The sequence below is a fragment of the Hypomesus transpacificus genome, chromosome 17, assembly GCF_021917145.1.
Source record: "Hypomesus transpacificus isolate Combined female chromosome 17, fHypTra1, whole genome shotgun sequence".
NCBI lineage: Eukaryota > Metazoa > Chordata > Actinopteri > Osmeriformes > Osmeridae > Hypomesus > Hypomesus transpacificus.
The window spans coordinates 1673884-1699627 of NC_061076.1; the positions used below are offsets into that span (position 1 = coordinate 1673884).

Here is a 25744-nt window from a genome sequence, read left to right on the forward strand (position 1 = left end):
TTCACGTTTTTATTCAATGAGATCAGATAGTAAAATAGAGTGCACTGTAATACGTTTATTGTTAATATGTAGTTTACATGTAATATCTTTTATAGGATTTTCATCCAGCCAATGAAATATTTTTAACAACAAATGCTCTTTAACAAATGAGCTAATCTACAGTGTGAAACCTGTACTCTTAGTTCTTCTCTCCTCTCTCCGTCTCTTTCTGGATGTCTATGTTTGTGTGTGTGTGTGTGTGTTTTTGGTGTGCACCATTTTGTCTCCTGGGGGTGGTGCTCTGCACACTGACCTATACAGAGCTTTGGCAACTGACACCAGTCTCTCCCCCTTCCCCTCTCCTCCTCCCTCTCCCCTCCCCCTTCCCCTGGCTTCTAAAGTGTATGACCGGGGCTACCATGCTAAACTTAACATGCCTACATCCTACAGTACATGGCAAACGACTGACTCAGCTGTGTTCTATTAAAAGAGATCCAATCCTGGGTGTTGAGAGAGGTGGGGGGGGGGGAGAGGAGGCCAGAGGAGAGGCCAGAGGAGGCTAGCCTCTGGGGTCTCTGTAGGAGGGAGCTAGGCAGGGACCTACTATTCGGTCACTCCAGAGAGGAAGTTACCAGGAACACAAGGAGAAGAGCTCTCCCCAGGAGGCAGAGAGGAGACTGACAGTAAGAGGTGCTCAGTTATTTTATAACACTCTCCGTGTGGTGTGGTGTGGTATGGTGTGTGTGTATGTGTGTGAGGAGGGATTGTGTGTATGTGTGTGTGTGTGTGAGTGTGAGAGGGCGGGGGTGGGTGGGAGGTATGGGTAGAGGGGGACAGCTGCATTCCACTCCTCATGGTCTGAATACAGCTACTGTTAGTTTGATGGCTTTTAGCAAAGGCCTTGTGTTAAAGTACTGCAGGCTACTGTAAGGCCTGTTCACCTACCTCCCACTCATGGATCATATGTACATACAGCACATGAGTATATATACTAATATATCATCCAGCACATGTATATATCAATATATCTGTATACCTTGAATTGAAGGTGTCATCATAGACTGCTGTTCTCTCATTCAGTATATCACATGTTGCTTGTTGTTTCATATAATCTGAATGATTTCACAGTTTTGTTATAAAACATGATTGTTTTCACTCCAGAGTGACAGAATAGCCAGACGTTAGATGACCCAGCTGCATCATCATGGACCTGGATAGTTTAATGGTAAGAAACTGCGTAATTAGCGTCATTGCTTCCAATGTTTAGTATTGTCTGACTGTAGAAATAGTCTTAAGTAACCATATTCTCCTATGATGTTTATGAGTGTGTGATTGTGTGTGCACATTCTTGTCTGTGTAAATGTATGTTTGTGCGGTGTGCCTGTGTGTGCTCTTGTGCGTGCCTGTATTCATGTGTGTGTGTGTGTGTTCCAGAACGTGGAGCTGAGCCTGACCATCATCCTGCTGGTGCCGCTGGTGGTGGTTGCCACGGCTGGTGTGTTCTACCTGTACTCTGTTGTACTGCGGCTCGTCTCCAAGGTTACCGTTCGCAACAAGGTGGTGGTCATCACCGACGCACTCTCCGCTCTCGGGAGAGGTACAGTTGATACAGTTTACGATGTCATCAAAGCTTGCAGATCGGTCAAGTTCTCAGGGTAGCACCCTTACATTTTACTTCTGCGTCTTGTGGGCAGAATGTGCCAAGGTTTTCCACCAGGGCGGCGCTAGACTGATCCTGTGTGGGAAGAGTTGGGAGAGGCTGGACCTTCTGGCTGAGGAGCTGGCCAATGCTTCCGACCCGAGTCTGGTCAGTACCACCAGCGATAATTCAAAACCCTGGTCACGGTTAATATTTACCTTTAGGCCAAGAGGAAACATCCATGTGTCCAAGCAGAGACAAGCACAGATACTGGAGGATATGTTAACATTTACATTTAGTCATTTAGCAGACGCTCTTACCCAGAGCGACTTATAGTAAGTGACAGGGACATTCCCCCGAGGGAAGTAGGGTGAAGTGCCTTTCCCAAGGACACAACGTAACGGCACTGCCAGGAATCGAACCGGCAACCTTCTGATTAATAGCCCGATTCCCTAACCGCTCAGCCATCTGACCCCCTAACCAATAGGGATCGAGCAGTTGTCCAGTCTGGATCCTGGGGGGTTCCTTCACTCTCACCTCCCTTCTCCCCCGCCTCAACCCCGCCCCTCCCCCCCAGACCTTCCCCCCTAAGGTGGTGCAGCTGGACTTTGGAGATATGGAGAGCCTTCCGGAGGTGATCACGGAGGTGCTGGACTGCTACGGCTGTCTGGACGTGCTCATCCTCAACAACAGTCTGAAGGTGCGGGGCCCCGTCCAGAACCTGTCCCTGCAGATGGACAAGGCTGTCATGGACAGCAACTACTTCGGACCTGTGACACTGGCCAAAGGTGACGCCTCTTTGAAAATACAAGTGCTAATATCGACAGGGAAAACATGGGTTGATTGTTTATTTGGCGTGATGATGCAAGCGTGGTAAGTCAGGTAAATATCTTATCACTGTCCCACTTTCTCTCCCTCTTGCCTCGATTCTCTCTCGTCTATCTCCCCCTGCCCTCCCAAACCTATTTTTATATCTATACTCCTGTCACGGTTTGTTCTCTCTCTGTCCCCTGCCACCCTTGAACACACACACCTCTCTCTACACCCCGTCACTTTCCCTCTCTCTCCTCTGTCCTCTCTCTCTCGTTCTCTATCTCTCTTGCCCCCCCCCCCCCTTCTCTCCCAACCCTCACCTCCATCCCCCTTCCTCCCTACAGGCCTGCTCCCCTCCATGATCTCCAGGAGGACGGGTCACCTGCTGCTGGTGAACAGCATCCAGGGCAAGCTGGCCATGCCCTTCAGGACCACCTGTGAGTCCCTGCTGGGCCACCTTCTGCACATCCACACAGCAAACACTCACCTGAACACCACTCACCTGAACACCCTTCACCTGAACACCCCTCACCTGAACAACCCTCACCTGAAAACCACTCACCTGAACACCACTCACCTGAACACCACTCACTGGAACACCACTCACCTGAATCACAACCAAATAACTGAAGACCACTTAATTGAACACCCTTCACCTGAACACCAGTCAACTAAACATAACTTACAGTAGCTGAACAGTACTCAACAACCACTCACCTGAACACCCTTCACCTGATGTCACATGCATGTGGTGTGTGCCCCAGACGCAGCCTCCAAGCATGCGGTGCAGGCCTTCTTTGACTGCCTGAGAGCCGAGGTCCAGGAGTACGGCATCCTGGTCAGCACTCTGAGCACCACCTTCATCAGCTCCCCTACACCACCCTCAGAGGAGGACAAGCCCACACCCTCTGTCTGGTCAGGTGAGAGAGAGAGAGAGAGAGAGAGAGAGAGAGAGAGAGAGAGGGTGGGTGGGTTTGTAAGAGAGAGAAATAGAGGGAGAGAAAGAAGGAGGCGGAAGACATTGAGAGATTGAGCGTGAGAGATGGAGATAGAGGAAGAAGGGAGGGAGAGAGAAACGGAGGAGGATGAAAGGTGGAGAGACAGATGCAAACAGAGAGGTTTGACAGGTGGTTACTCCTTTTCTCTCTCCCCCCCCCCCCCCTCCCCCCTCCAGTGTTCTCCAGGAAGACGGTCTTCGGCGTGACGGCCGAGGAGGCGGCGTCCGAGCTGGTGAAGACGCTGAGCAGCAGGAAGCAGGAAGTGGTCATGGCGCGCTCGCTGCCCAAGGCCGCCATCTACGCACGCTCCTTCTTCCCCAACGTGTTCTTCGCCGTGATGGCGGCCGGCGTGAGGAACGCTGCCGCTGTAGAGGAACTGGAGCAGTAGAGACGGAGGGAATGGAGAGGTGGAGGGAGAGGTGACAGGATGGAGGGACTGAGAGATGGAGGGGAGAGGTGACAGGATGGAGGGACAGAAAGATGGAGGGACAGAGAGATGGAGAGACAGAGAGATGGAGAGATGGGATCCTGTAACCCTAATGAAAACAAACAAATTAAATATTGTTACTTTCATTCCCTCATTTATGAAACACAGATGAAGCTTGGTTGAATGAGTTTAAATGATAAGTAGGACAGCATTGAAATGTTGTAACCACTCAACTGCAAAATAAACGATGTTTAGATGTATTATCCTGGCTTCTTTCATTGGTTCAAGGCATATGTCAAAGCAGTCTCTAAAGACACAAGGGTGACAAAGCAATTTCACTATGCCACAAGAGAAATATTAGGCAATATGGCGTATTTTTTTGGCACTTTGTCAGATTTTCGTTACGTGAGCGCCTCCTGGTGGACACGTTATTGCAGCATGTAGAGACAGGCTCAAACGTGCGGTCGCTGTGGCCGTACCGTGTTTTTTTGTGAGGAATGGAAAATGGCTTTACAATTAATGTTTTCCCGTATTTGTGCAGTAAACAGCACGGGTTTTATGAAGTCACCTTTCTCAGCTTTCGGTATGACGAGAAGTGGTAATGACTTGTCAGTGGAACATGACCGGAAAAACCTGTGTTTTACCATTAGCTTGGACGGCGAGGCGGGTGAGTGCCAAAGAGAGCCGACATTGCGCCCTTTACGCACGGAGGGAGATCTTAAATCGAGACCGGTGTTCATGTAAGGCCTACTTGGAAACATTTCATGTCATGTCATGACGAATCCTTCCCTTAATTCAAACTTTTTGCCCCCGATACAGAGCACCTGGACAGCGCCGTGCTGAGGTATAAATTCACCGGAGAGAAAGAGGTGGATCTCGTGTCAACCACAGTACCCGAGTCGTTCAGAGGCAAAGGAGTTGCTGCGACGCTGTCTAAGGTAAATAGAAAAAGGGAACAGCTGTCTGATGGGTGGCAAACACTGGGCTAATACTTAAAAACAAATCGTTGCAGAAATACATGATTCTGATTTGGAAAGTTCCATTCGTTCCTTCTTCTCTCTGATACAGGCTGCTTTAGACTTCCTCGTGAAGGAGAAGCTCAAGGCGCACGTGTCCTGTTGGTACATCAAGAAATACATCGAAGAGAACCCACACCTTGGTTACAAGACGCACATCACTGGTTACAGTTGAGACAGGGCGGTGTACGAGAGTGATGATGGAAAGAACATCAAATACTTGAATTTATGTACTTGTTCTGCCTACATCTTATACGTGTTGATAACTGTCATGGTGATTGTGCCTTAGAATCTGACATGAATAATTTAATGGATGAATGTACTGAATGAATTATACACTTGGTGCCCTGCATCTTGTAGACTAGCTTGCACATATGCACAACCTTTGTGTTGTGTGGGTTTATGTTGTGTGTGTGTGTGTGTGTGTGTTTAAGGAGTGAAACTAAATCACTATTAGATACACAGACACTGTCTGATGCCAACAGTTTGTACAAGTGTAATCTCACTGCAAATTATTTTAATGTAAATTATACAAAACAAAAAACAAGATTAAGTGAAGTTGTTCTCAGTCATTCTCAAGACTGCCAGGCTGAGAGAACAGACTTAATTTGAAGGTATTTTCGTATTTTTTATTTATTTTTTACTTTTGTTGAATTTACGTCGAGCAGTAAATCAGATTACAGCATTCTGTATCCAGTGGCCAAGGTTCTGTATTAATCTATCTTGGATATCCATGAAGGATGTAATAATCTGAGGGCGGGAAAGCTACTCTGCCAAGCGTGACGCTGGGTTTAAGGGATCATGGTCTAATCAGCTTGGTATTGTCCTCCTGGCCCCTGCGGTATGACACAGCACCCATCACCTCTGGTGGGAGGGGCTTAGCAACAGACAGTTCCACATTCAGACCTTTATTATTCTGCAGATACTCAAGAAGGATCTTGGTTTATTTGCGTCTGTTCTAAATGGTAATTTGTGTCTTTCCCCTGCGAGCTAATAGTGTGAAATGAATATCAGAGAGCTCTTGAGAGAGGGGCGCTTGGTTTATGCAATCAGTGTCTCTTATTTCGTGAGTTTGGGTGGAGATGAGGAGGCTCCTTAACCCTTCATGGGGATGATCAGAGGCCCTTGAGATGAGCTATATTCTCCTCCACACATGTACCACCTGACCTCCTTGGACCTGGAACGCTGGTGACCGAGTGTTCTGAAAGCCTCTGTTTAGGAGAGGGAAGAGGAGGGTGTCCTCTTACGTGAGCTTATCTCAGATGGGTTCACGGCCAGGGCGTTAGAGTTAAGAAGACAGTACCTCACCCCAGCGTCTTCCCAGATCACTGGAACGCTGCTCACACGACTACAGCCGTTGTGTTTTGTCCGGGAGATCTCCAAGCAATGTCACTGCTGTGTTTAGACCAATCGGATGACGAAAACACATATACAGTATACATAAACATAACATTAAACACCACTACTATGTCATGTATAACATGATACTACAACTTATAACATATGAATAATTTAATTACATGTAATATAAAACACTTCTACTATAACTTATACTATATGTATGTAGTTCTACTACTTAGATAAGCACAGGGTAGTTAGGCTTAGTTAGTTAGTCAGGCTAGCAGTCTCCTGAGCAACAACTTAAGGTGCGTTTGGTTTAACCCCCAGAACACAGTCGCCCCCACATGAAAGCACCTGCATGCAGCATTGGGTGTTGACACCAGGGATGTGACAGTGCATCCTGCCTGCGCAGGAGTGGAAGAAGGTAAGGTTGGGAGAGGTCAGCATTCCTCCATCATTACCATACCCCTCCCCTTTCCACCCTCCGTCCACCCCTTTCCAGATGTTAATCCAGTAGACCGGTGATTTTTCCGGAACAAACAGGGCTTTATCCCTGCTAACAGACGGGTCGACATGGAGTCCCTGGCCTCGTACGAGGCATGGCTGTAATCCCACAGCGGGTATAACCCTCCAACTCATATTTTACAGCGATAGCAGATGTGTGAGGAATCCAGGTCAGCCGGGGGGGGGGGGGGGGGGGGGGGGGGGGGGGGGGGTTGCTGGGCAAGCCTGGCAGCAGGTATGGTAGGAGATAAAGGACCACGTTCACTCTGTCCCATGTGACAACTCTGTCATCCCTGGGAACTGGGCTTTGTTTCAAATGGGAACGGTTTGTAGGGTGTGGGGACGATTAGGGTGTGGCAGGGCTAGGGTGTAGTAAGTGTGGGGTAGGCTGTGGTTAGAGATGGGTTATGGTGATGGTATGGTGTGGTCAGGGTGGGACCAAATGTCATTTTGACCTCACCCTAACTCTAAACCAAGGGCCTAGGTTTGGGTGGGGGCATTTGAATGGTCTCTTGGCAGAGTTGGAGACCTGGAGTTTAGGTGATGGCAACTGACCTAAAGATAATTTGTACATTGGCTGACCCCCCATGAAAGAGATTGGCCCTAGGATACCGTGAAAACAGTCTAAATAATCTGAAATCACACACACACCTTCTCTGGAGATTATCTTCTCCTATCTGGTATTTATTTACTCCTGCTTTCATCTGATGTCATGCCTGGCACAAGGATAACGATAACGCGAAGAAAAACATTCCATGATATATTTAAACAAGCAAAATACGTCAAGAATTTAGGTCATAAGTACTTTAAGTTTGGCTCTTCCTGTAATTTTTGCACACTCAAAGAATGTGATAGCGTTAAAGATTAATAAAAAACAAATCCTATTTCGTGTAATCGTTCCGTGCAAACAGGGTCTATCTCATGTGTGATTTGGGGGATATGTTTTTCCGAGGATTAGTCTCTTTAGCAATCTCACTTTCAACCAACATACTCCTAATCGGGTTTGATGGTATGAAACTCGTACCCTGTCTTCCTGTCTTGACCACAGGCTACAGACTTGCGGAAACATTTCCAATGGATACACCTGCTTTCCGATCTGTTTATTTATAAAAAAAATTACAAAAAAGTAAGCGACAATGAGGAACTAAGGACCGTAGAGACAGATATGGAACAGTGTTTTTTTAAATGAACGGTGAGGCAACAGACTTCCCCCAGCACCAAGGAACATTCGTATTTGGCACTGCGCGCTCAGAGTTGCTGGCGCGCTGTTGAGCACGGAATCATGATTAGGGTCTTATGCTTACATAAAATATAGCTTTACCGAACGAAGTGATGGCTTGTTGTTAGAATGGCCTCTGTTTGTTTGCGAAAGACGGGATGGCTGTATCGCACCTGAAAGATTTCCCGCGACTCTCGCAGAAACTTCTCTTCACGTTCTCTCTGGCGGTTGTCTTTGCCTCTTTCTACTTCATCCTCTCCGGCTGCTGTGACACCGGTCTGAATGACACTGCAAGGCACTTAAAACACTCATCGCAGGTTTTGCGTTGGACAGAATTAATCAGCAAAAAAAATACTTATTTTGGCAATAAGGATTTGATTGAAGTGCGCGCAACACCCACAGCCATCATAACAGGTGAACCAAGTGTGCACGGGATCACTCCCAGCAAGGAGTGGACCGCGACCCGGAGACTCCCGCAAGCCATCATCATAGGGGTAAAGAAAGGCGGAACACGAGCGCTTTTGGAATTTCTACGACTTCACCCAGACATTCGCGCGCTTGGCTCGGAGCCTCACTTTTTTGACAGGCATTACGCACGAGGGTTGAATTGGTACAGGTAGGTTTATATTGTCCTGCAGTGTTGTTGATGAGGATTGATGAAGTTCATAGTGATGATGCTGATGCCAAGAAACATAAACACACAGAGGAAGAAAGAGAGAGAAAGAGACAGATGAGAGAGAGAGAGAGAGAGAGAGAGAGAGAGAGAGAGAGAGAGAGAGAGAGAGAGAGAGAGAGAGAGAGAGAGAGAAAGAGGTGGGGAACCTCAACTATACATCCATCCATATGGAAGCATTCACTGTCTCTCCCTCTCTCTTTTGCATGTTGAGAGAGAGAGAGTGAGAGAAATGATGAGGGGTTCCACAGGGATAAAGAGAGAGTAAGAAAGCATTGTCCGCATAGGATGATACTGTTGGCTGAGTTATGTGAGTTTCTCACCCCATTTTTAGTGTCAGCTTGATCGTTCTAGAACTCCCTATGTGTCTGCTTGATCGTTCTAGAACTCCCTATGTGTCTGCTTGATCGTTCTAGAACTCCCTATGTGTCTGCTTGATTGTTCTAGAACTCCCTATGTGTCAGCTTGACCATTCTAGAACCATGTCTGCTCCTCCTGTGTCCACCATGGGAAGAAAACCTCTTGCTCACAGTAGCAGTACTCTCTACACTAACAGCCCCCCCCCCCCCCCCCCGGGCCTGGCCAGCTCCCTCATGCTGAGGCAGTGAAAGGACCCCAGCAAGCTGCCTATTGAAACGCCATCCTTTCTTCTGAGCGCTTTTTCGAGTGCAAACGCCAGGCAGCAAGTCAATGAAACACAAAGCAGCGCGCTCACTCTGCGAACGCTGACATTTGTCTCTGGGGTCGAATCAAAGTGGGTTCGCTAATGGACTTAGCTTGTATTTGTGTCTTACCTCCTCTTGTCCTTCATCTCCCTCTCTGTCTCTTCCTCTCCTCTCTCTCGCTCTCTCCTCTCTCTCTCCTCTCTCTCTGTCTCTCTCTCTCCTCTCTTACTCGCTATACAGCTTTCTTGTTATTTATTTATTTCTGCCAGCCATCTCCTTCCTCCCAGGTATTACATGTTGTTAAATGAAGAGAGAGACAAGGAGATAGTGGCTTCAGCCTGTCATGTGATGGAGGGGACAGGACCATGGAGAGAGGGAGGCTGGAGAGAGAGAGAGGGAGGCTGGAGAGAGAGAGAGGGAGGCTGGAGAGAGAGAGAGGGAGGCTGGAGAGAGAGAGGGAGGCTGGAGAGAGAGAGAGGGAGGCTGGAGAGAGAGAGGGAGGCTGGAGAGAGAGAGAGGGAGGCTGGAGAGAGAGAGAGTGAGGCTGGAGAGAGAGAGAGGGAGGCTGGAGAGAGAGAGGGAGGCTGGAGAGAGAGAGGGAGGCTGGAGAGAGAGAGGGAGGCTGGAGATAGAGGCTGGAGAGAGAGGCTGGTGATAGAGGCCAGAATAGAAAGAGAGGCTGGAGAGAGAGACTGGAATGAGGGAGGCTTGTGAGAGCGACAATGGAGCAGGGTGATATAAACCCTCAGGAAATAGAGAATGCAGCATTTAGATAGATATAGAACAGCATATAATACAGTATATGAATACAGCGTAGGGCTACAGCATGTACAGCACACAGATGCTGCATAGACATAGAGTGAATATTCTAGATGTATTTGGTTTCATCTGATATGTTGTTCAGTTTGTGCTAATAACATCTCTCTTGCCTCCCCTCTCTCTAAACCTCCCCTCTCTCCACTGACCCGTCTCTGTTTCCACTCCATCTGCCCCCTCCCCCTTCCCCCTCCTCCCTCCCCCCCTCCTCCTTCATCCCCCTCTCCCACATTTACCTCCCACTTATTCCCCCACCCTCTCTCCTTTACCTTTCCCGATCTTCCTCCCCCACCTATCCCTCTCCCTCTCCCTCCCCCTTTCTCCCCCTGCCTACCCAATCTCCCTCCCCCTCATGCCCCTCCGTCTACCCCCCTCCTAAGGAGCCTGATGCCTAGAGCCCTGGAGGGCCAGGTGGTTCTGGAGAAGACCCCCCGGTACTTTGTGACCTCAGAGAGCCCCGCCCGAGTCTGGTCCATGTCTCCGGGGGTCAAGCTGATCGTGGTGGTCCGTGACCCCGTGACCCGGGCGGTCTCCGACTACACCCAGATCCTCTCCAAGACTCCCAGGGTACCCAGCTTTGAGGCCCTCGCCTTCCGGAACAGGACCGAGGGGGAGGAGTCCCGGAGGGGGCAAACGGAGGAGGCCAGAGGCAAAATAGGGGAGGTGGACTCCCATTGGAGCCCAATCTGGATCGGACTGTACGCCCAGCACCTGGAGCGCTGGCTGGCATGGTTCCCCAGGGCCCAGATCCACCTGGTCAGTGGGGAGAAGCTCATCTCCGACCCGGCCGGGGAAGTAGGAAAGGTCCAGGACTTCCTAGGCCTTCAGAGGATCATCACGGACAAGCACTTCTACTTCAACAAGACTAAGGGCTTCCCCTGTCTCAAGAAGCCAGAGGGGAGTAGCCAGCCTCACTGCCTGGGGAGGACCAAGGGCCGGCCACACGTCCAAATCCATCCCCAGGCCCTGCACAGCCTCAAACTCTTCTACAGGCCCCACAACCAGCGCTTCTACCAGATGGCTGGCCAGGACTTTGGCTGGTACTAGCCTCCTACTCTCCAGGCCTAAGCAGTATCGATAACCACTGACTGTATTTTTGTCTTCATCTTGAACAACAATGCTACCATTAGACCATTAGGACTCCCACGTGCAGATGTATAGGGTTGTTAATTTCTCAGAGCATGGTTCCAAACCACCTATGCTACACTGTAAGACTAAGACACAACACTCTGTTAGGTCATTTTCTGGTTAAAGCAACTTTTATTAATGTTATTGTCTTAACAGTCTTAATGTCATTTGATCCTAATGCAGATGAAGCCGCTCTTACAAAAAACACAAGCACACTTTGTTGTAGATTGACGTGTTTGGCAGTAACAATCAAGGGCCATGATGGGAGATTGATGTTGTTATGCTGTAATACCATTTTAGTCCACATGAGGGCACCAACGTCATTACAGTTACATACCACTGCATCCCAGCACTGTTTTACAGCAAGTGATTACAACTTCAGTTTACTAGGGGGCAGTCTTACACCCTTGATATGTACTTTGGCTTGGCGTAGACTCATTTCCAAAACTGTTTTCATCAAAAAAGTAATTAAAATGGAATCTATGTAAGGGACTGGTCTTTACTCATGTCACAGGCACACACACACACACACACACACACACACACACACACACACACACACACACACACACACACACACACACAGTCACACAGTCACACAGGCACAGTCACACACACACACACACACACACACACACACACACACACACACACACAGGCACACACACACACAGGCACAAACACATACACAGGTTGTTTAGTGTACAAGCGTGTGTGTGTTTGGTCTGACTCACAGAGCTTGGCAGGGTTGCAGCTCCTATGAGACTCAGTCCTGGATCAAGGTTGTGCTCAACATCTCTAGCAGTACTCCTCCCCCTGCCGCCCCAGGTACAGATCTGGAACATTATCCAGGCCCACCATGTACTTGGTCCCGCTGGGCGGTTTGCGTCCGTTAACGGGCACCGTGTCCGGTAGGTCCAGGTGAGCCTCGGTACCGGCAGGCACGGCCGTCAGGTACATGTCCCACATCTGCTCTGGAAGATCCAGCTCTAGAAGTTTCTGCTTAATCCGCATGTTCTTCTCGACGTTCCGACGCTTGTACTGGAACTCCACGATGGTCTTGGTGTAGCGGTTCAGGGTGGCCACCGCAGAACCCATGCAGGTACCAAAAGAACCCCACGCCAGGCTAGGGGAGAGAGAGGGGGGTGGGGGGAGAGTACAGGTAGGAGGAAGTGGAGGGGAGAAAAGAAGGTTGACATTTTGGGGCGGAAGAGGAAGTGGTGAGGGGTGGAGAAGGAAGTGAGGATGGATGAGAGGGTGGAGGAAAGAAGAAGAGATGGTAGGGGGGAGAAGAGGGAGGAGAAAGTGGAAGAGGAGGAGAAAGTCAAAAGTAGGGGGAAGGAAATACAGGAGGAGAGGATAGAGGGTGGAGGAGGAAGATGAGTTGAAGGGCATAAGAAAAGTAAATTCCACACAGATTAACATCAACGTAAATCTATGATGAGTGGTGAGGGAACTTTTCAGTTCTATAAGCGCTATGTGATTTATGTTTAGCCTGCAGTTGTACTAGCTACAGCCCTTTGATAGTTGTATTATCTAGTCCTCTATTTTGTTCTGATCAAATCTTACTCCTGTCCTTGCAACCCTCAAACCACCTCTGCTACACTTACATGTAGGACCAGCTGTAGTCCCAGGTCTTGGGCCTCCAGTCCTCTGGTCCTATGGCAACGGCCAGCTGGAAGATGGTGGTGAACATCATGTGGGCCACCATGCCACACAGGCCTGGGTCAGGGGTCAGGGGTCAGGGGGGAAAACACACCACACACAACAACACAGGGCTATCAGCACAGTCTACAGGGAGCAGTTACAGTGAGGTGTGTGTGTGTGAGGAACTATGAGACACCTACTCAACTTATAGTATGTGTGTGTGTGAGAGACAAATGGCTGTGTATGTAAGCAGGTGTGTGTGAGATCTTGATCAAAAGAGAGAGAGAGAAATGCTTATGCAGAGAGAGAGAGAGAGAGAGAGAGAGAGAGAGAGAGAGAGAGAGAGAGAGAGAGAGAGAGAGAGTGTGTCCTTTCACTGCCTCTTGTCCATCTTTCATCAAGGCTCCTCTCAGCTTGCTGCTGGGGGATTAGTGTTTATGACGGGGGGGGGGGGGGGGGGGGGGGGTAGGAGGAGGGGGAGGAGGCAGGAGGAAAGGGGACAGAAAGGGGCAATGTGGGGAGGGAGATGGAGGATGGAGGGAAGAGGAAAAAGAGGGGGGCAGAGAGGAGGAGGTGGGACTCCTGTGAGCAGACCTTGCCACGGCCCCAAACTACTGCCGCAGCTCCAATCCGATTAGTCCACAAAGCGTCAAATCCTTGGAGGCAGCGAACAGAGCATACACAGCCCTTGGATGGCCCTCCAGCCCTCCTCCTGCTAGCGCAGGGCTAACTTTGAGCTAACGTTTTTCTAGCTCTCAACTAGCATTTTATCTGAACATATTAGCTAGCTTTTGTCCTCACATGCTGGATAGAGAGCTGGGGAATGTAATAGGGCTCCGGCACCAGTGATTGGAACATGAGTGAATCCCAACAGAGAGTGATTACTGATGGGATGCAGCTGACGATGACATCTGTGTGACCCATGAGCTGTCATCGTTCAGAGGGCAACATGAACTTTAATGTGAGGACAACATACAGGGTATAAAGCACAATCAGGGAAAGAGAGAGAGAGGCGGAGACAGTGAAAGAGAGCGATGACGGGCGTGCGAGGGAGAAACGGAAACAGCGACCGACAGGAGCAAAGGGAAGCAAAGCAATCACCCACCAACAACTCAGTCAGAGACAGCTCTCAAAACTCAGTAGGCAGACAGTTCCTCTGCCTCTGCCTCTGTCTCCATGGCTCTCTTCTCCTCTACATCCCTCTTTCTGTGTCTCCTATTGTCTCTGCCTGCCTGTCTCTATCTCTCTCCCTCCCTGCCTCACTCTCCGCCTACCTCCTCCTCTTTCTCATCTTCTGCCTCTGTGTCCACCTCTCTCAGGTCCCTGTCCGTGTCTGCCAGCCTGTGCTGAGTGGCAGTGGGCAGTGGACCAGTAGAAAAGCAAAGCTCAGGGTTGCCAGGTCCTTTTTACATAACCCCCCTCCCCCAGTGGCCTGATATTGCCAAACACTGGCTTCCTTTGGACAGCTCTCACGGCTGACCCTGACCCAGCGTCTCTATCCTATTAGACGGGCAGCAGCGTGCCAGCCTTCGTCCTATCATGGCTCTGGGGCTGGCCTGGTCTGGAGCTCTTGTGTGGTGGTCATGTTTGACATCACTCACCCCGTGTTTACGTGTCTGATGGACCCCATAACATAGTCTTTTTTGTGGGGACGGAGCCTTACTAGGTGCCAGAAGAGGCCAGGCAGTAGGAGCATGTCTTTAGACAGAATCATGTTATCAATATAACACAACGTATCTAATGCAGGGTTATTTTACATATACATCGCGATGTGTTAGCTTAAGAAATGTGTCAAAGTCAAAAAGCCTTCCCTCAAGATTTCACTTCACTCAGATTTCCTTTTAAAAACGTTTGTGTGTGTGTCCTACCCGACAGTGCGGTGAACATGGCGGCGAAGGCGTTGAGTTTGAGCTTGTTCATGACGCTGAAGCAGGGACACTGTTCAACTGTCATCAAGATTCCTCCCATGAACAGCAACGTGACGTACAGGAGCTCTGCCACGATGCACAGCCACAGCACACCTGGAGACAGGTGAGGGGACAGGTTAGCAACACAGGTGAGGAGACAGGTTAGCAACACAGGTGAGGGGACAGGTTAGCAACACAGGTGAGGGGACAGGTTAGCAACACAGGTGAGGGGACAGGTTAGCAACAGTAGAGCCACAACCCACCTGAACACAGGTGAGGGGAAAGTGGAGGCAGCATGGACAGCATAGGTGCAGGGGTCACACCACAAGGAGGGAAACGCGACAGGATTAATTAACTAATGTTTGTAAACGGGTTTAGTTTAACGCTATTACCCTGACTGACACAACAAGCCAGACAGAGTTAAGCTATTTAGTTGCATTAAAAAGTAATGGGTGCAGAGTTCCATTGTTTTTGTTGAGTCTGAGGAAAACCTTTCTGGATGGTTCCTTTAAAAGCGTACGCGTCTTGTGCTCAACTCATATGTGACTAACCGTTTCTCCGGTAGTAGAGGGTTTAGTGTCTCTGCTGAGGTGTGTGTGTGTGCGAGGTGTGTGTGTGTGCGAGGTGTGTCTGTGTGTGCGAGGTGTGTGTGTGTGCGAGGTGTGTGTGTGTGCGAGGTGTGTGTGTGCGAGGTTCTCACCTCTTTCATGTTCCGGTGCGATCTCAAAGAAGTCTCTGCAGTCAAACCCTTCAGGATGTAAACAACATGCATTTGTTAATATTCTTTCGTTATTCAATATATTTTTTATATATGTGTATATCTGTAACACTTTGGTATACATGTAAGTTGACTATAGTTAATATAGTTATGTATATCTCTCTCTCTCACCCATTCTTTATCCTTTTCCCCCTACCGTCTCTGCCCTCTTTCTCTCTCTCCCCACTTTTCTTTTAGTTCTCTCTCCTCTCTCTCCTACTGTTCAGCTCGTTGCCTGGGTGCTCTCTCATCAGAGCAGAGATGATCATGTGGAGGAACATCATCTGGTGTTAAAGATGAACTTTGCACTTTCAGGTTCAACTCGTGTAGCCAACCACAACAAAACACACAATGCGGCTTGTTCCTAGACTAAGACCCCAACGTTTATGTCCTTTTTCTCAGAGTTTAAACAGCCTCCTAAAAATTCAGTCTTGCAACAATAGACATACAGGATACTTGTAATATTTGGTTTAACTTACAGTACATTTCTATGACACATCATTTTAAACAAAACATTTGAATGAACTCAAATGGCTGTAGAAAGTTGATTTAAATTGATACTCTTCTGATTATACTGGATAACATCCTGTTCATTTAATATACACAGAACAGTCCTAAATCTGTTCTACACTCAGTACAGTAACGGTTTTTCTAACCTATTTCCCATTCTAGATCTGTTCAAGACCCTTTCATAGAACTGTTACAGAGGTCTCTGTGCAACAATTCCAGAAATCTCCACAGACCTGTTCTACAGTAGAACTGTGTACTTAAAAGTTCCCCATTTGTCTTCAAAACCGTTCAAGAAACTCTTCAAAGACCCACATAAAGACTTGGATGGAACCCCCACGCCGACCCCTCACCGTTCATGTCTGCTGCCTGTTCGCAGGAGAACCAGATGCCGGTGTGGAACTTCCTCATGAGGAACTTCTCCTCTCCGCTCTCCCAGATGTACTGGACCAGCCTGCTGTCGTTGATGTTGGAGCTGTTGAAGCGGATGCAGTACCACTGCCTAACCGTGACCGGGCCCGTGCAGAACGGCTTCACCACCTTCCGGGTCCCCTCACACCAGTAGTTGGTGGTCACGGCCGAGACGGCGAAGGCGAATGCCACGAAGTTGAGGGTAATGGCGAGGGACGCCCGCTGGCCTCGCTCCAGCCCCATGGTCTCGCCGCCGCCGCTGCCCGGCCGGCTGGCCAAGACACGAGAGGAGATAAAAAGGCAACTAATCCAGGCTTTTGATATGTCGCCAGACGTGTTTTCCATAAAATTTTATCAAATCTTCATAATCTGGTTGCGGCGGAGGGTCTGTGGTGGATGAGGTGTAGGCATGCCGCGGTGATCATCCTTTGCTGTGGGGGATGAAGTCTGGCGTATACCTTGATTGTAGGATTCTGTCTTTCTTTCTGTCCTGCTTCCCCTTCTCTGCCCCGCGAGGCTCCCTGACAACCAATCATCTGAGTCTTTTAGCCGGTCCCTTGTTCATTTGAACTCTCTCTGACTTGCTCTATTTCTCCCTCCCTCTCTCTCTCTCTCTCTCTCTCTCTCTCTCTCTCTCTCTCTCTCTCTCTCTTTCTCTCTCTCTTCCTATATCTTATTCTCTCTCTCTTTCTCTCTCGTTTGCCCAGCCTCATCCCCATCTCTCTCTCCTCCCCCTAAGTAAGTCTTTGACTGTTATTTATTTTAAAAGGCAAATTATCCTCCAGACCTTTGGTCTATTGTCATATCTAAAACATTAGCCTATTTCTTTGAGCATAGCAATAAAAAAAGATTACTTCCAGCTTACTCTTCAATCTGGTGCACTGCTCAAAGGTCGGCATCTCTCTTCCGCCCCACCAAAAGTTAGCGTCAGACAAATCTTTAGCATTTATTTGATAAAAAATTATATAACAGCTATGCTGATTTCGAAAAGAGGGCAGTCATTTACATTACATTTACATTTATTCATTTAGCAGACGCTTTTATCCAAAGCGACTTCCAAGAGAGAGCTTTACAAAGTGCATAGGTCACTGATAATAACAACAAGATAGCCCCACAGCATTGCGGGTAGTCAAAAACAAGAAGTACATATTGTGAACAACCAAAAAATAGTGCTAAAGGGAAGAAACCATAAGAGCATGTAGTTAAACAAGTTAAAGTCATGGAGCAGTCATGGAGCTGTAAATGACACAAGGAAACTCCCTGCGTGTGTATGTGTGTGTGTGTGTGTCACTCATGTCGCGTGTGCCTACACAATAAATCCGCTGGTCTTTGATGACCTGCTGATTGACTTAGGCAGGATGTTCCATGGAAATACAGGAAAACTGCTTTGGGAAATATGCTTAAGAGGTGACAGATGTCAGGAGATAACTGATTCTGCCTCTTCAGCAAATTGATTTGTATTTTTCTCTCTGGATAAGAGCGTCTGCTAAATGACTGAAATGTATTTTTCATGAGGTTGTAATTGCATTCTGCAGGAGGACTTGAGACAAGGACAGTAGAGAAGCTCATCGTTCCTCTATATCAAAGTAATCATCCCTTCACTAAAGATATTTGCTACTCAATGCTAAACACCTTCCCCGAAGCAGCCTTCCAACCATAGTTGTTTCCTGTTTGGTCTAATGGTGAATATGTGTGCTAGGTGTGTAGCTGATGTGTGGGGGGTCAGATGGCTGAGCGGTTAATGAGTCGGGCTATTAAACAGAAGGTTGCAGGTTCGATTCCCCGCCATGCGAAATGACGTTGTGTCCTTGGGCAAGGCACTTCACCCTACTTGCCTCGGGGAGAATGTCCCTGTACTTACTGTGAGTCGCTCTGGATAAGAGCATTTGCTAAATGACTAAATGTATCTGTGTAGCCTGACCAGGCAGGAGAAGGAGGAAGGTAAGAGGGCACAAAATCAAAAGTCACTGTCCTACCTAGTGAATGACTGTTCTGGAAGTATGCACGAGAGCATAAGATATGTTGTCAGAAATGACGCAATCCTAATCCTGGCGGGGGTGTATAATTTCTTTCCAGATGTCGGGCGCCCTGACAAAAATGGCAGAAAACACAAACATTGTTAATGCCTTCAAATGAGCAACAGAAAATCTTAAATCGGTGTTCTTTGAATGCCACATCAGCCAACCCGGAGCACAGGATGAAAAAACGAGTCTGTATGGAGCTTTGGTACTGCTGTTGAAAGAGGTGGCTCTGATTACATGAGTGATTAAATCCAATGTGTTTATATAGTGAAGTGATGATAATGATGGGTTATGATGATGATGATGATGATGGTGATAATGATAATGGGTTAGGGTTAGGATGATGATCATGATGGGTTAGGGTTAGGGTTCGGATGATGATGATGGGTTAGGGTTAGGATAATGATGATGATGATGATGGGTTAGGGTTAGGATAATGATGATGATGATGATGATGGGTTAGGATGATGATCATGATGGGTTAGGGTTAGGATGATGATCATGATGGGTTAGGGTTAGGATGATGATAATGATGGGTTAGGGTTATGATGATGATGATGATGATAATGATGGGTTAGGGTTATGATGATGATGATGATGATGGGTTAGGGTTAGGATGGTGAGGATGACTAAGATAAAGATGATTATGGTGATGCTTCAGGTTTGAGGCAGTCTTCACAGAGCTTGCCTGAACATCACTCTTCAACAATCACTGTACGTTCTCAGTCAACTCATGTCATCTTGTAGGTTTGATCAAATGTTGAGTTTCATTATGACTATGTTTCATTACGACTATGTTTTCCAAATCCATTTCATGTCATTTTTTTTACTAGAGCAATTTGTCTGTTCGGTAATCTTTTTGACGGACAATTACATTTAGTTCACCTCAATCGGAAATTTGTTTGTTTCCTACCTTCCTCTACTCTCTACCCTTTACGTCACCCATACAAAATGACTCTCAGAAGTTCCCTGTATTCATGTAACATGTTGTCGTTTGTCCTTATCCAGGACTAAAGCCAAATGACCGAGCGATTGAAACATGCAACCAGGACACTGACACAGGTACATCCACCGCTTCAGCTGCAAACGGTGGGATTAGATTATGTTCAATCCCAGTCCCTCCATTCCTACCAGGCGAGGGGGGGGGGGTGACCTTGTTCGTCCTCATGTATCCCCCTCTCACCCTGTCCTCATCTCTCGTCTCTTTTTCTCCATCCATCCCCCTCTCTCTCCCTCCATCGCCTCTCTCTCCATCCATACTCCTCTCTCTCTCCCTCCATCCCCCTCTCTCTCCCTCCATCCCCCTCTCTCTCTCTCCCTCCATCCCCTCTCTCTCCCTCCATCCCCTTCTCTCTCCCTACATCGCCTCTCTCTCCATCCATCCCCTCTCTCTCCCTCCATACCCCTCTCTCTCCATCCATACTCCTCTGTCTCCCTCCATCCCCCTCTCTCTCCATCCATACCCCTCTCTCTCCCTCCATCCCCCTCTCTCTCCCTCCATCCCCTCTCTCTCCATCCATACCCCTCTCTCTCCCTCCATCCACTCTCTCTCCCTCCATCCCCCCCTCTCTCTCCCTCCATCCCCCCCTCTCTCTCCCTCCATCCCGTTCTCTCTCCCTACATCCCCTCTCTCTCCCTCCATCCCCTCTCTCTCCATCCATCCCCCTCTCTCTCTCTCCCTCCCTCCATCCCTTTCTCTCTCCCTCCATCCCCTTCTCTCCATCCATCCATCCCCCATCCACCCCTCCGACCTCCTATCTCTCTCTCCGTGCCCGTCTCCAGGACCAGCAGGGATCAGAGAGAAGTACCAGGTACCAGCTTACACTCAACCACTCACTGTGTCATCACGCTGGTAGCTGATCTCTGTGCTCTGGCCCAACCAACCAACATGATAAGAAGCACACCTAAGCGTCTACAGGACACAGTCTACCTGTACAATCTATCCTACATGATACTCTTACGCGAGCCTCACCTGAACAGGAGACGTGCAGGGGGAACAGGTTTCCTGTTCGTCTCTCTAAGATGCTTGTACTGTAATACTGTGAACCACACGCCTTAGAGGCAAAGGTTCCCAATGCCGTGCCTGAATTTGATGATGAATGAAATACAAGCATCATTTTAATCCCTCAGTTTGATGTATGATACCCTTGGGCATTGCTGAACATGGTCAAAGACTAACACTTTAATCAGTTTGGAGGAAAAAAATGTGACGTTTCCTTTGCGTTGGGAGACATCTCTGTGACATTATGTCATCATCGTACAACAAACATTTGATTTTATTATATAACTCAACACTCCTGTCTACTGAATAACAGCACGCCTGTAAATTTGTATTTTCTCTGCATGTAAAAAAAGGTGGATTTTTGAATGTTTTGCTTGATCCATCCTGCAGTCTCACTACTCGATCACAACCTTAGGACGGGCTCCACGATCCGTAGATGAAGATGAGTAACATGCAACACTGATGCAAGCATCTGCAATGAGGATAAAGAAGACCCACACTTGCAGTAGAACACTATTAGGCTTGTGTAAGCCCATTGTCAGGGTTATAGGGTCAGGCTGTATGTAGCTTGCACAAACACCCCACCTACTGGAGATCCAAAGAGACAGAGTTCACGGAGTACGAGGGGCAGTTTAGGAAATGATTCAGACTGTCCTCACACAAACACATATGAAACACGTACACATTCACATTTGAAACGTTCACGCACAGAGAGGATTGGAGAGAGAGAGAGGAGAGAAGAGGAGAGAAGAGGAGAGAGAGGAGAGAAGAGGAGAGAGAGGAGAGAAGAGGATAGAGGAGAGAAGAGGAGAGAGAGGAGAGAAGAGAAGAGGATAAAAGAGGAGAGAGGAGAGAAGGCTCACTCCCTCAGTTTCCTTGTTGTCCATGTTTCTCTCTGTTTCTCACTCTCTTCCTAATCTCTTTGTTTTGGAGTCTTCCACATTCAGGAGGCGCTCTGTACTGAGGAAAGGACAGAACTGCCTTTAATTCTGCTGTTCCAGAATACAGATATACTAAGTCCTCGATACTGAGGCCTCTTTAGTCTGATTACAGCACAAAGAGATCATAACAGATAAAGATTAGTTAGTTAAGATGCTATGAGCTCAACACATACTGATGACTCTGCTTGACACATCCTCATCGTCATAACACACACACACAGACACATATAACAAACACATACAAGTTCACATAACACACACATTTACTGTAAGCACAGCCACTTACTCTGCAACTCACTGCAACATGCACACTCAGACACACCTACATTCACTCTTTCTTATAAACAAGATGAGGAGAATGATGAGGATGACGATGAGGATGATTGCGGGGTTAAAAGAGATACTGGGGTTGAAATGGGTCAATTGACCATGGTTCAGGAGGTTACGTAATGGGGGCATATTACTGTAAAGGGTTTTAAAGATTGTTTGTCCTCACTTGAGTCTTCATGTTCGCTCTGAGGTATCTACTGCCTTGAAAGGCCCAGCACCCGTAACGCCATGTTGTTCTCAAACATGTCCACGCTTCTCTCCATCCAGCTGTCAATACATCTGTCCATCCATCCATCCGCCCATCAGCTAGCAAGGCGGATAATGCTAACTCAAGTAGACCCAGATTCAATAAAATGCCCAACATGGGAATCGGAAAACATCTGCATTCTTCTGTCTCACAAAACTACAAACAAGAACAAGAAAACAAAACGGACAAAATACTGAAAAGGCTGTGCCCACACAGCTCTAAGTTACTCGAGAGACAGCTGGCGGCTAATCTGTCCTGGACCCCCAGGAGGCATCTTCTTACTGGAGCTTACGTAACTGAGCCGATTCTTGTTACCTCAGTCCTAGGTACAGTGAGAATACCACCTACATGCACCAACACACTGCTCATTTTTCGGTGGCCTCGCTGGCTAAAGGTCAGTAACCCCGGGGGAATGGCACGTGAGGCCAGGTGACTTGTTGACCATGTATATCAGACCACCCTAGTCTGGAAGACGTCTGGTCACTCAGTTTGTCCCTTTAGTCAAACGGTAAACGTTTGTTGGATTTCCAACACAGTCTGTGATGCTCTCAGAGCCTCATTAGATTACACAATGTGTTTATGGGGGAGGGGGTACTTACTGACAAAAACCTTACCTATTGTACCTTTGATAGAGCATGGTTTTAGTTTGAGAAAACGTTTTCATAATCTAAAGTAAATCATCCCATTACATCTGAATTCTAAATTCTGAAGTAGAATATGCTGAGATTTGCATTCACCAGACATTCATCTTGAAAAACCTTGAAGAAAAATCTGATTTGAATCTCCTTGCTAATCTGGATCAGTCCGTCATACCTCCCATGATGCAAAACTCAGGCTAATTGTGTCCCTGTGATGCACAGCCTGAGATTGTGTCTACAAAATATGTCACAGTCGTGTGAGGTGGTTATCCCCCCCTTAAGCTTCAAGACAGGCTGTCTGGATTGAAGTAGCGATGACCGTAATCCCATTCAGCACTTTGTGGGTTTGTTCAGGGAGGACAGCGAAACATAGGGCCAACCACCGACGAAGACCTTTTGTTATTTACCAGGAGCGAGAGAGAGAGAGTGACAGAAAGAGAGAGAGACAGAAAGAGAGAGAGAATTATAGAGAGAGGTGAGCTAGAAAGGAGACGCTCAGAGAGAGTTATCAAGTGAGAGAGACAAAGAAGAAGTCGAGTTTTACCAAACCAGGCAGTCTCTCCTTACCTCAGTGAGTCTGTCCCACAATGGGCAACAGTAAGAGCGGCGCGCTGTCTAAAGAACTTCTGGAGGACTTGAAGTCCAACACCAAGTACACCGAGGCTGAGCTGTGTACCTGGTACCAGACCTTCCTCAAGGAATGCCCTGGGGGGAAGATCTCCAAGGAGCAGTTTGAGGGCATCTACGCCAGCTTCTTTCCTGGAGCGGACCCCTCAGACTATGCTCGTCATGTGTTCAGAAGCTTCGACACCAACTCAGACGGCACGCTGGACTTCAAGGAGTATATCGTAGCTCTTCACCTCACCTCCGGAGGCAAGACCACACAGAAACTGGAGTGGGCCTTCGCTCTCTACGACGTTGATGGCAACGGCACCATCAGCAAGAATGAGATCCAGGAAATCGTCAAGGTAAAGGCAAACAATAAAAAGTTTGTTAGGAGTTATTGAGTAACTTTTTTGATATGCGTGACTGTTACTTGGTTGTGTAATGTTGCTGTTTGATATATCAAGCACTGGGTTTCAGAATCATAACTGGGTTTCAGAATCATAATTGATCATCTAAACAGATGGGGGAAAGAAAAACTTGAGATATCAAAATTAGAAGTTAAATGATTACATTAATACAGTTGATTATTTATTTTAAACGGGATGAGTGGATTTATGTGGAAATCAAGCAGTGGGTTTTAGAATCGTGATGTATTCATCATAGATTACCTACTGATTATGGATGAATTGACTTTTCTCTCTGTCTGCTGTGGCTTCCTTGAAGTCAATATTCAACATGATCTCTGCTGACGATCAAGACAACCTGGCAGAGGATGAGGACACACCCGAGAAGAGAGCCGACAAGATCTGGAACTTCTTTGGAAAGAAAGAAGATGGTGAGAGTGGCAAGACACAGGACTGCTGAAAAGCAGAATTAAACAGCTTTTAAAACTCGTTTTTAACTGTTATTTTTTAACTGTCACTTCAAACTGTAATTTCAAACTGTCATTTAAAGGCTTGATGCAGGCATGCTCTAGGCTGTCTTGATGTGTCCTCCTAAACATATTGTTTTCTCTCTGTGTGTGTTTTCAGAAAAGATCTCAGAAGGAGAATTCATCCAGGGCGTGATGGATAACAAGGACATCCTGAGGTTGATACAGTACGACGAGCCCCAGAGGATCAAGGATAAACTGAAGGAGAAGAAGCCATAACACAGGACGAGGAATCAACAACAAAACAAACTTTTCATTCACGTATTTCCATTCATGACTGTTCAAAGCTTCACTATGTACATGTATTTTTTTAATTCCTTCAGGTTTTCAGCAGGTGCATGTTCTCAGTGTTAACGTAGCCCACCTGACAACATTGCGATCATGTCACACTCTGTGGTGACAATAGTCCAATTGAAATGAACCCCTGGGACATCGGCTTCAGCCGTTAACCCCACTCCAGCCTCCTCGTCCTCAAACCCCACAGTGTTGTCATGTGACTCGCACAACCCCGCTGAGATGCTGAGTGATGTTGTGGATACCATGGTGGGGACAACCCACAGGTGCTGTCCAATTGAAATAAAACCCTGTTGTAGTAAGATAGAGAAGTAATTAAGTTTAAAATAAAAGTCATTGAGTCTTTGAGTTTATCCCCAGGAGTAGACATGTTGAATCCTGGTCCTGATTCAAAATGAAGCTTCAATCTTAACGAATGAAGCTTAGCTTGATAACAACCCATTCATTTGAATCAGGTGTGTTGGAGCAGGGAAACATTCCAGAACATACAGGACAGCGGCCCCTGAGGACCAGGATTCGACATCCCTGCCTGGGAGGCTTGTATCAGAAGCATGTGTGGACGTCTAATGGGATTTGACAGGCATAAACTAGATTGCAGTAGTCAGCGTGCCCACTGATTGGCTACTGTAGTATTGTTTACACCTGTCAAATCCAATCATATTGCTTTAAGGGGATAGGTTGAGGGAAGCAGGACTCTAAAGGGAGATTAAGGGCAGGGGAACTTTTTGTCCGAGTGTATCTACGGGGTTGTGGGTGCATACCTCTCCAGAAACGTGTGTGTTGGTTTAGTGTAATGGAGGTAAAGCCTGTTTTAGAGCACCTTACGGCTGTGGATTAGGTTCCAGTTAACAATCTTCTCTGCACAGTCAATCCTATTAAAGTGGGAAGGTCAGATTAGACACAGCTGCAGAGGTAGGTCTCTCCAAGCAGGTCACCTGTGGAGGGGAAGGGGGGGGGCATCTCTTACACACACAACTGACACACAACTCACACACACTCACACACACTCACACACAATTCTCTCACACACACTCACACACAACTCACACACACTCACACACAACTCACACACACTCACACACACTCACACAACTCACACACACACACTCACACACAACTCACACACACACACTCACACTCACACTCACACACACTCTTCCCATGTACCTCACACACACATGGCCTAACCGACAGACCGTTGCCGTGCTCAGAAATATTGACACAGTTCGACAAAAGCAATTGAACCAGACACTTTTTAGGTGGGTTTAGTAAACATTCGGATCCAAT

The 25744-nt window shown here is 47.6% G+C and overlaps 5 protein-coding genes across 6 annotated transcripts; 4 read left to right on the plus strand and 1 right to left on the minus strand.

Moving 5' to 3' along the window:
- The first annotated feature begins 499 nt into the window (after positions 1–499).
- On the plus strand, positions 500–3893 carry LOC124479157 (dehydrogenase/reductase SDR family member 7C-B-like). Of its 2 annotated transcripts, none has more exons than XM_047037745.1 (8): positions 500–669; positions 1141–1204; positions 1414–1576; positions 1674–1786; positions 2196–2406; positions 2776–2868; positions 3196–3351; positions 3606–3893. In XM_047037745.1, the coding sequence occupies exons 2-8, from the start codon at positions 1184–1186 to the stop codon at positions 3815–3817; spliced, it is 969 nt and encodes a 322-aa protein (XP_046893701.1). In that variant the 5' UTR covers positions 500–669; positions 1141–1183; the 3' UTR covers positions 3818–3893. The 2 variants fall into 2 exon arrangements, with proteins under 2 accessions (XP_046893701.1, XP_046893702.1); XM_047037746.1 differs by having other exon boundaries at positions 500–662.
- Positions 3894–4278: 385 nt separating this feature from the next.
- LOC124479169 (protein NATD1-like) lies at positions 4279–5714 on the plus strand. Its single transcript, XM_047037760.1, has 3 exons — positions 4279–4523; positions 4676–4794; positions 4925–5714. The coding sequence occupies exons 1-3, from the start codon at positions 4361–4363 to the stop codon at positions 5045–5047; spliced, it is 405 nt and encodes a 134-aa protein (XP_046893716.1). The 5' UTR covers positions 4279–4360; the 3' UTR covers positions 5048–5714.
- Positions 5715–7996: 2282 nt separating this feature from the next.
- Positions 7997–11704, plus strand: hs3st3l (heparan sulfate (glucosamine) 3-O-sulfotransferase 3-like). The gene is made up of 2 exons (XM_047037737.1): positions 7997–8552; positions 10471–11704. Exons 1-2 carry the CDS (start codon positions 8095–8097, stop codon positions 11135–11137), a joined length of 1125 nt encoding a protein of 374 aa, XP_046893693.1. The 5' UTR covers positions 7997–8094; the 3' UTR covers positions 11138–11704.
- Positions 11705–12005: 301 nt separating this feature from the next.
- Positions 12006–16690, minus strand: LOC124479159 (germ cell-specific gene 1-like protein). The gene is made up of 5 exons (XM_047037748.1): positions 16390–16690; positions 15473–15520; positions 14734–14886; positions 12829–12940; positions 12006–12344 (listed from the first exon to the last, which is right to left on the minus strand). The coding sequence occupies exons 1-5, from the start codon at positions 16688–16690 to the stop codon at positions 12017–12019; spliced, it is 942 nt and encodes a 313-aa protein (XP_046893704.1). The 3' UTR covers positions 12006–12016.
- A 6363-nt stretch (positions 16691–23053) lies between these two features.
- Positions 23054–24827, plus strand: LOC124479164 (recoverin-like). The gene is made up of 3 exons (XM_047037756.1): positions 23054–23594; positions 23956–24067; positions 24264–24827. Exons 1-3 carry the CDS (start codon positions 23214–23216, stop codon positions 24380–24382), a joined length of 612 nt encoding a protein of 203 aa, XP_046893712.1. The 5' UTR covers positions 23054–23213; the 3' UTR covers positions 24383–24827.
- Positions 24828–25744: the final 917 nt, after the last annotated feature.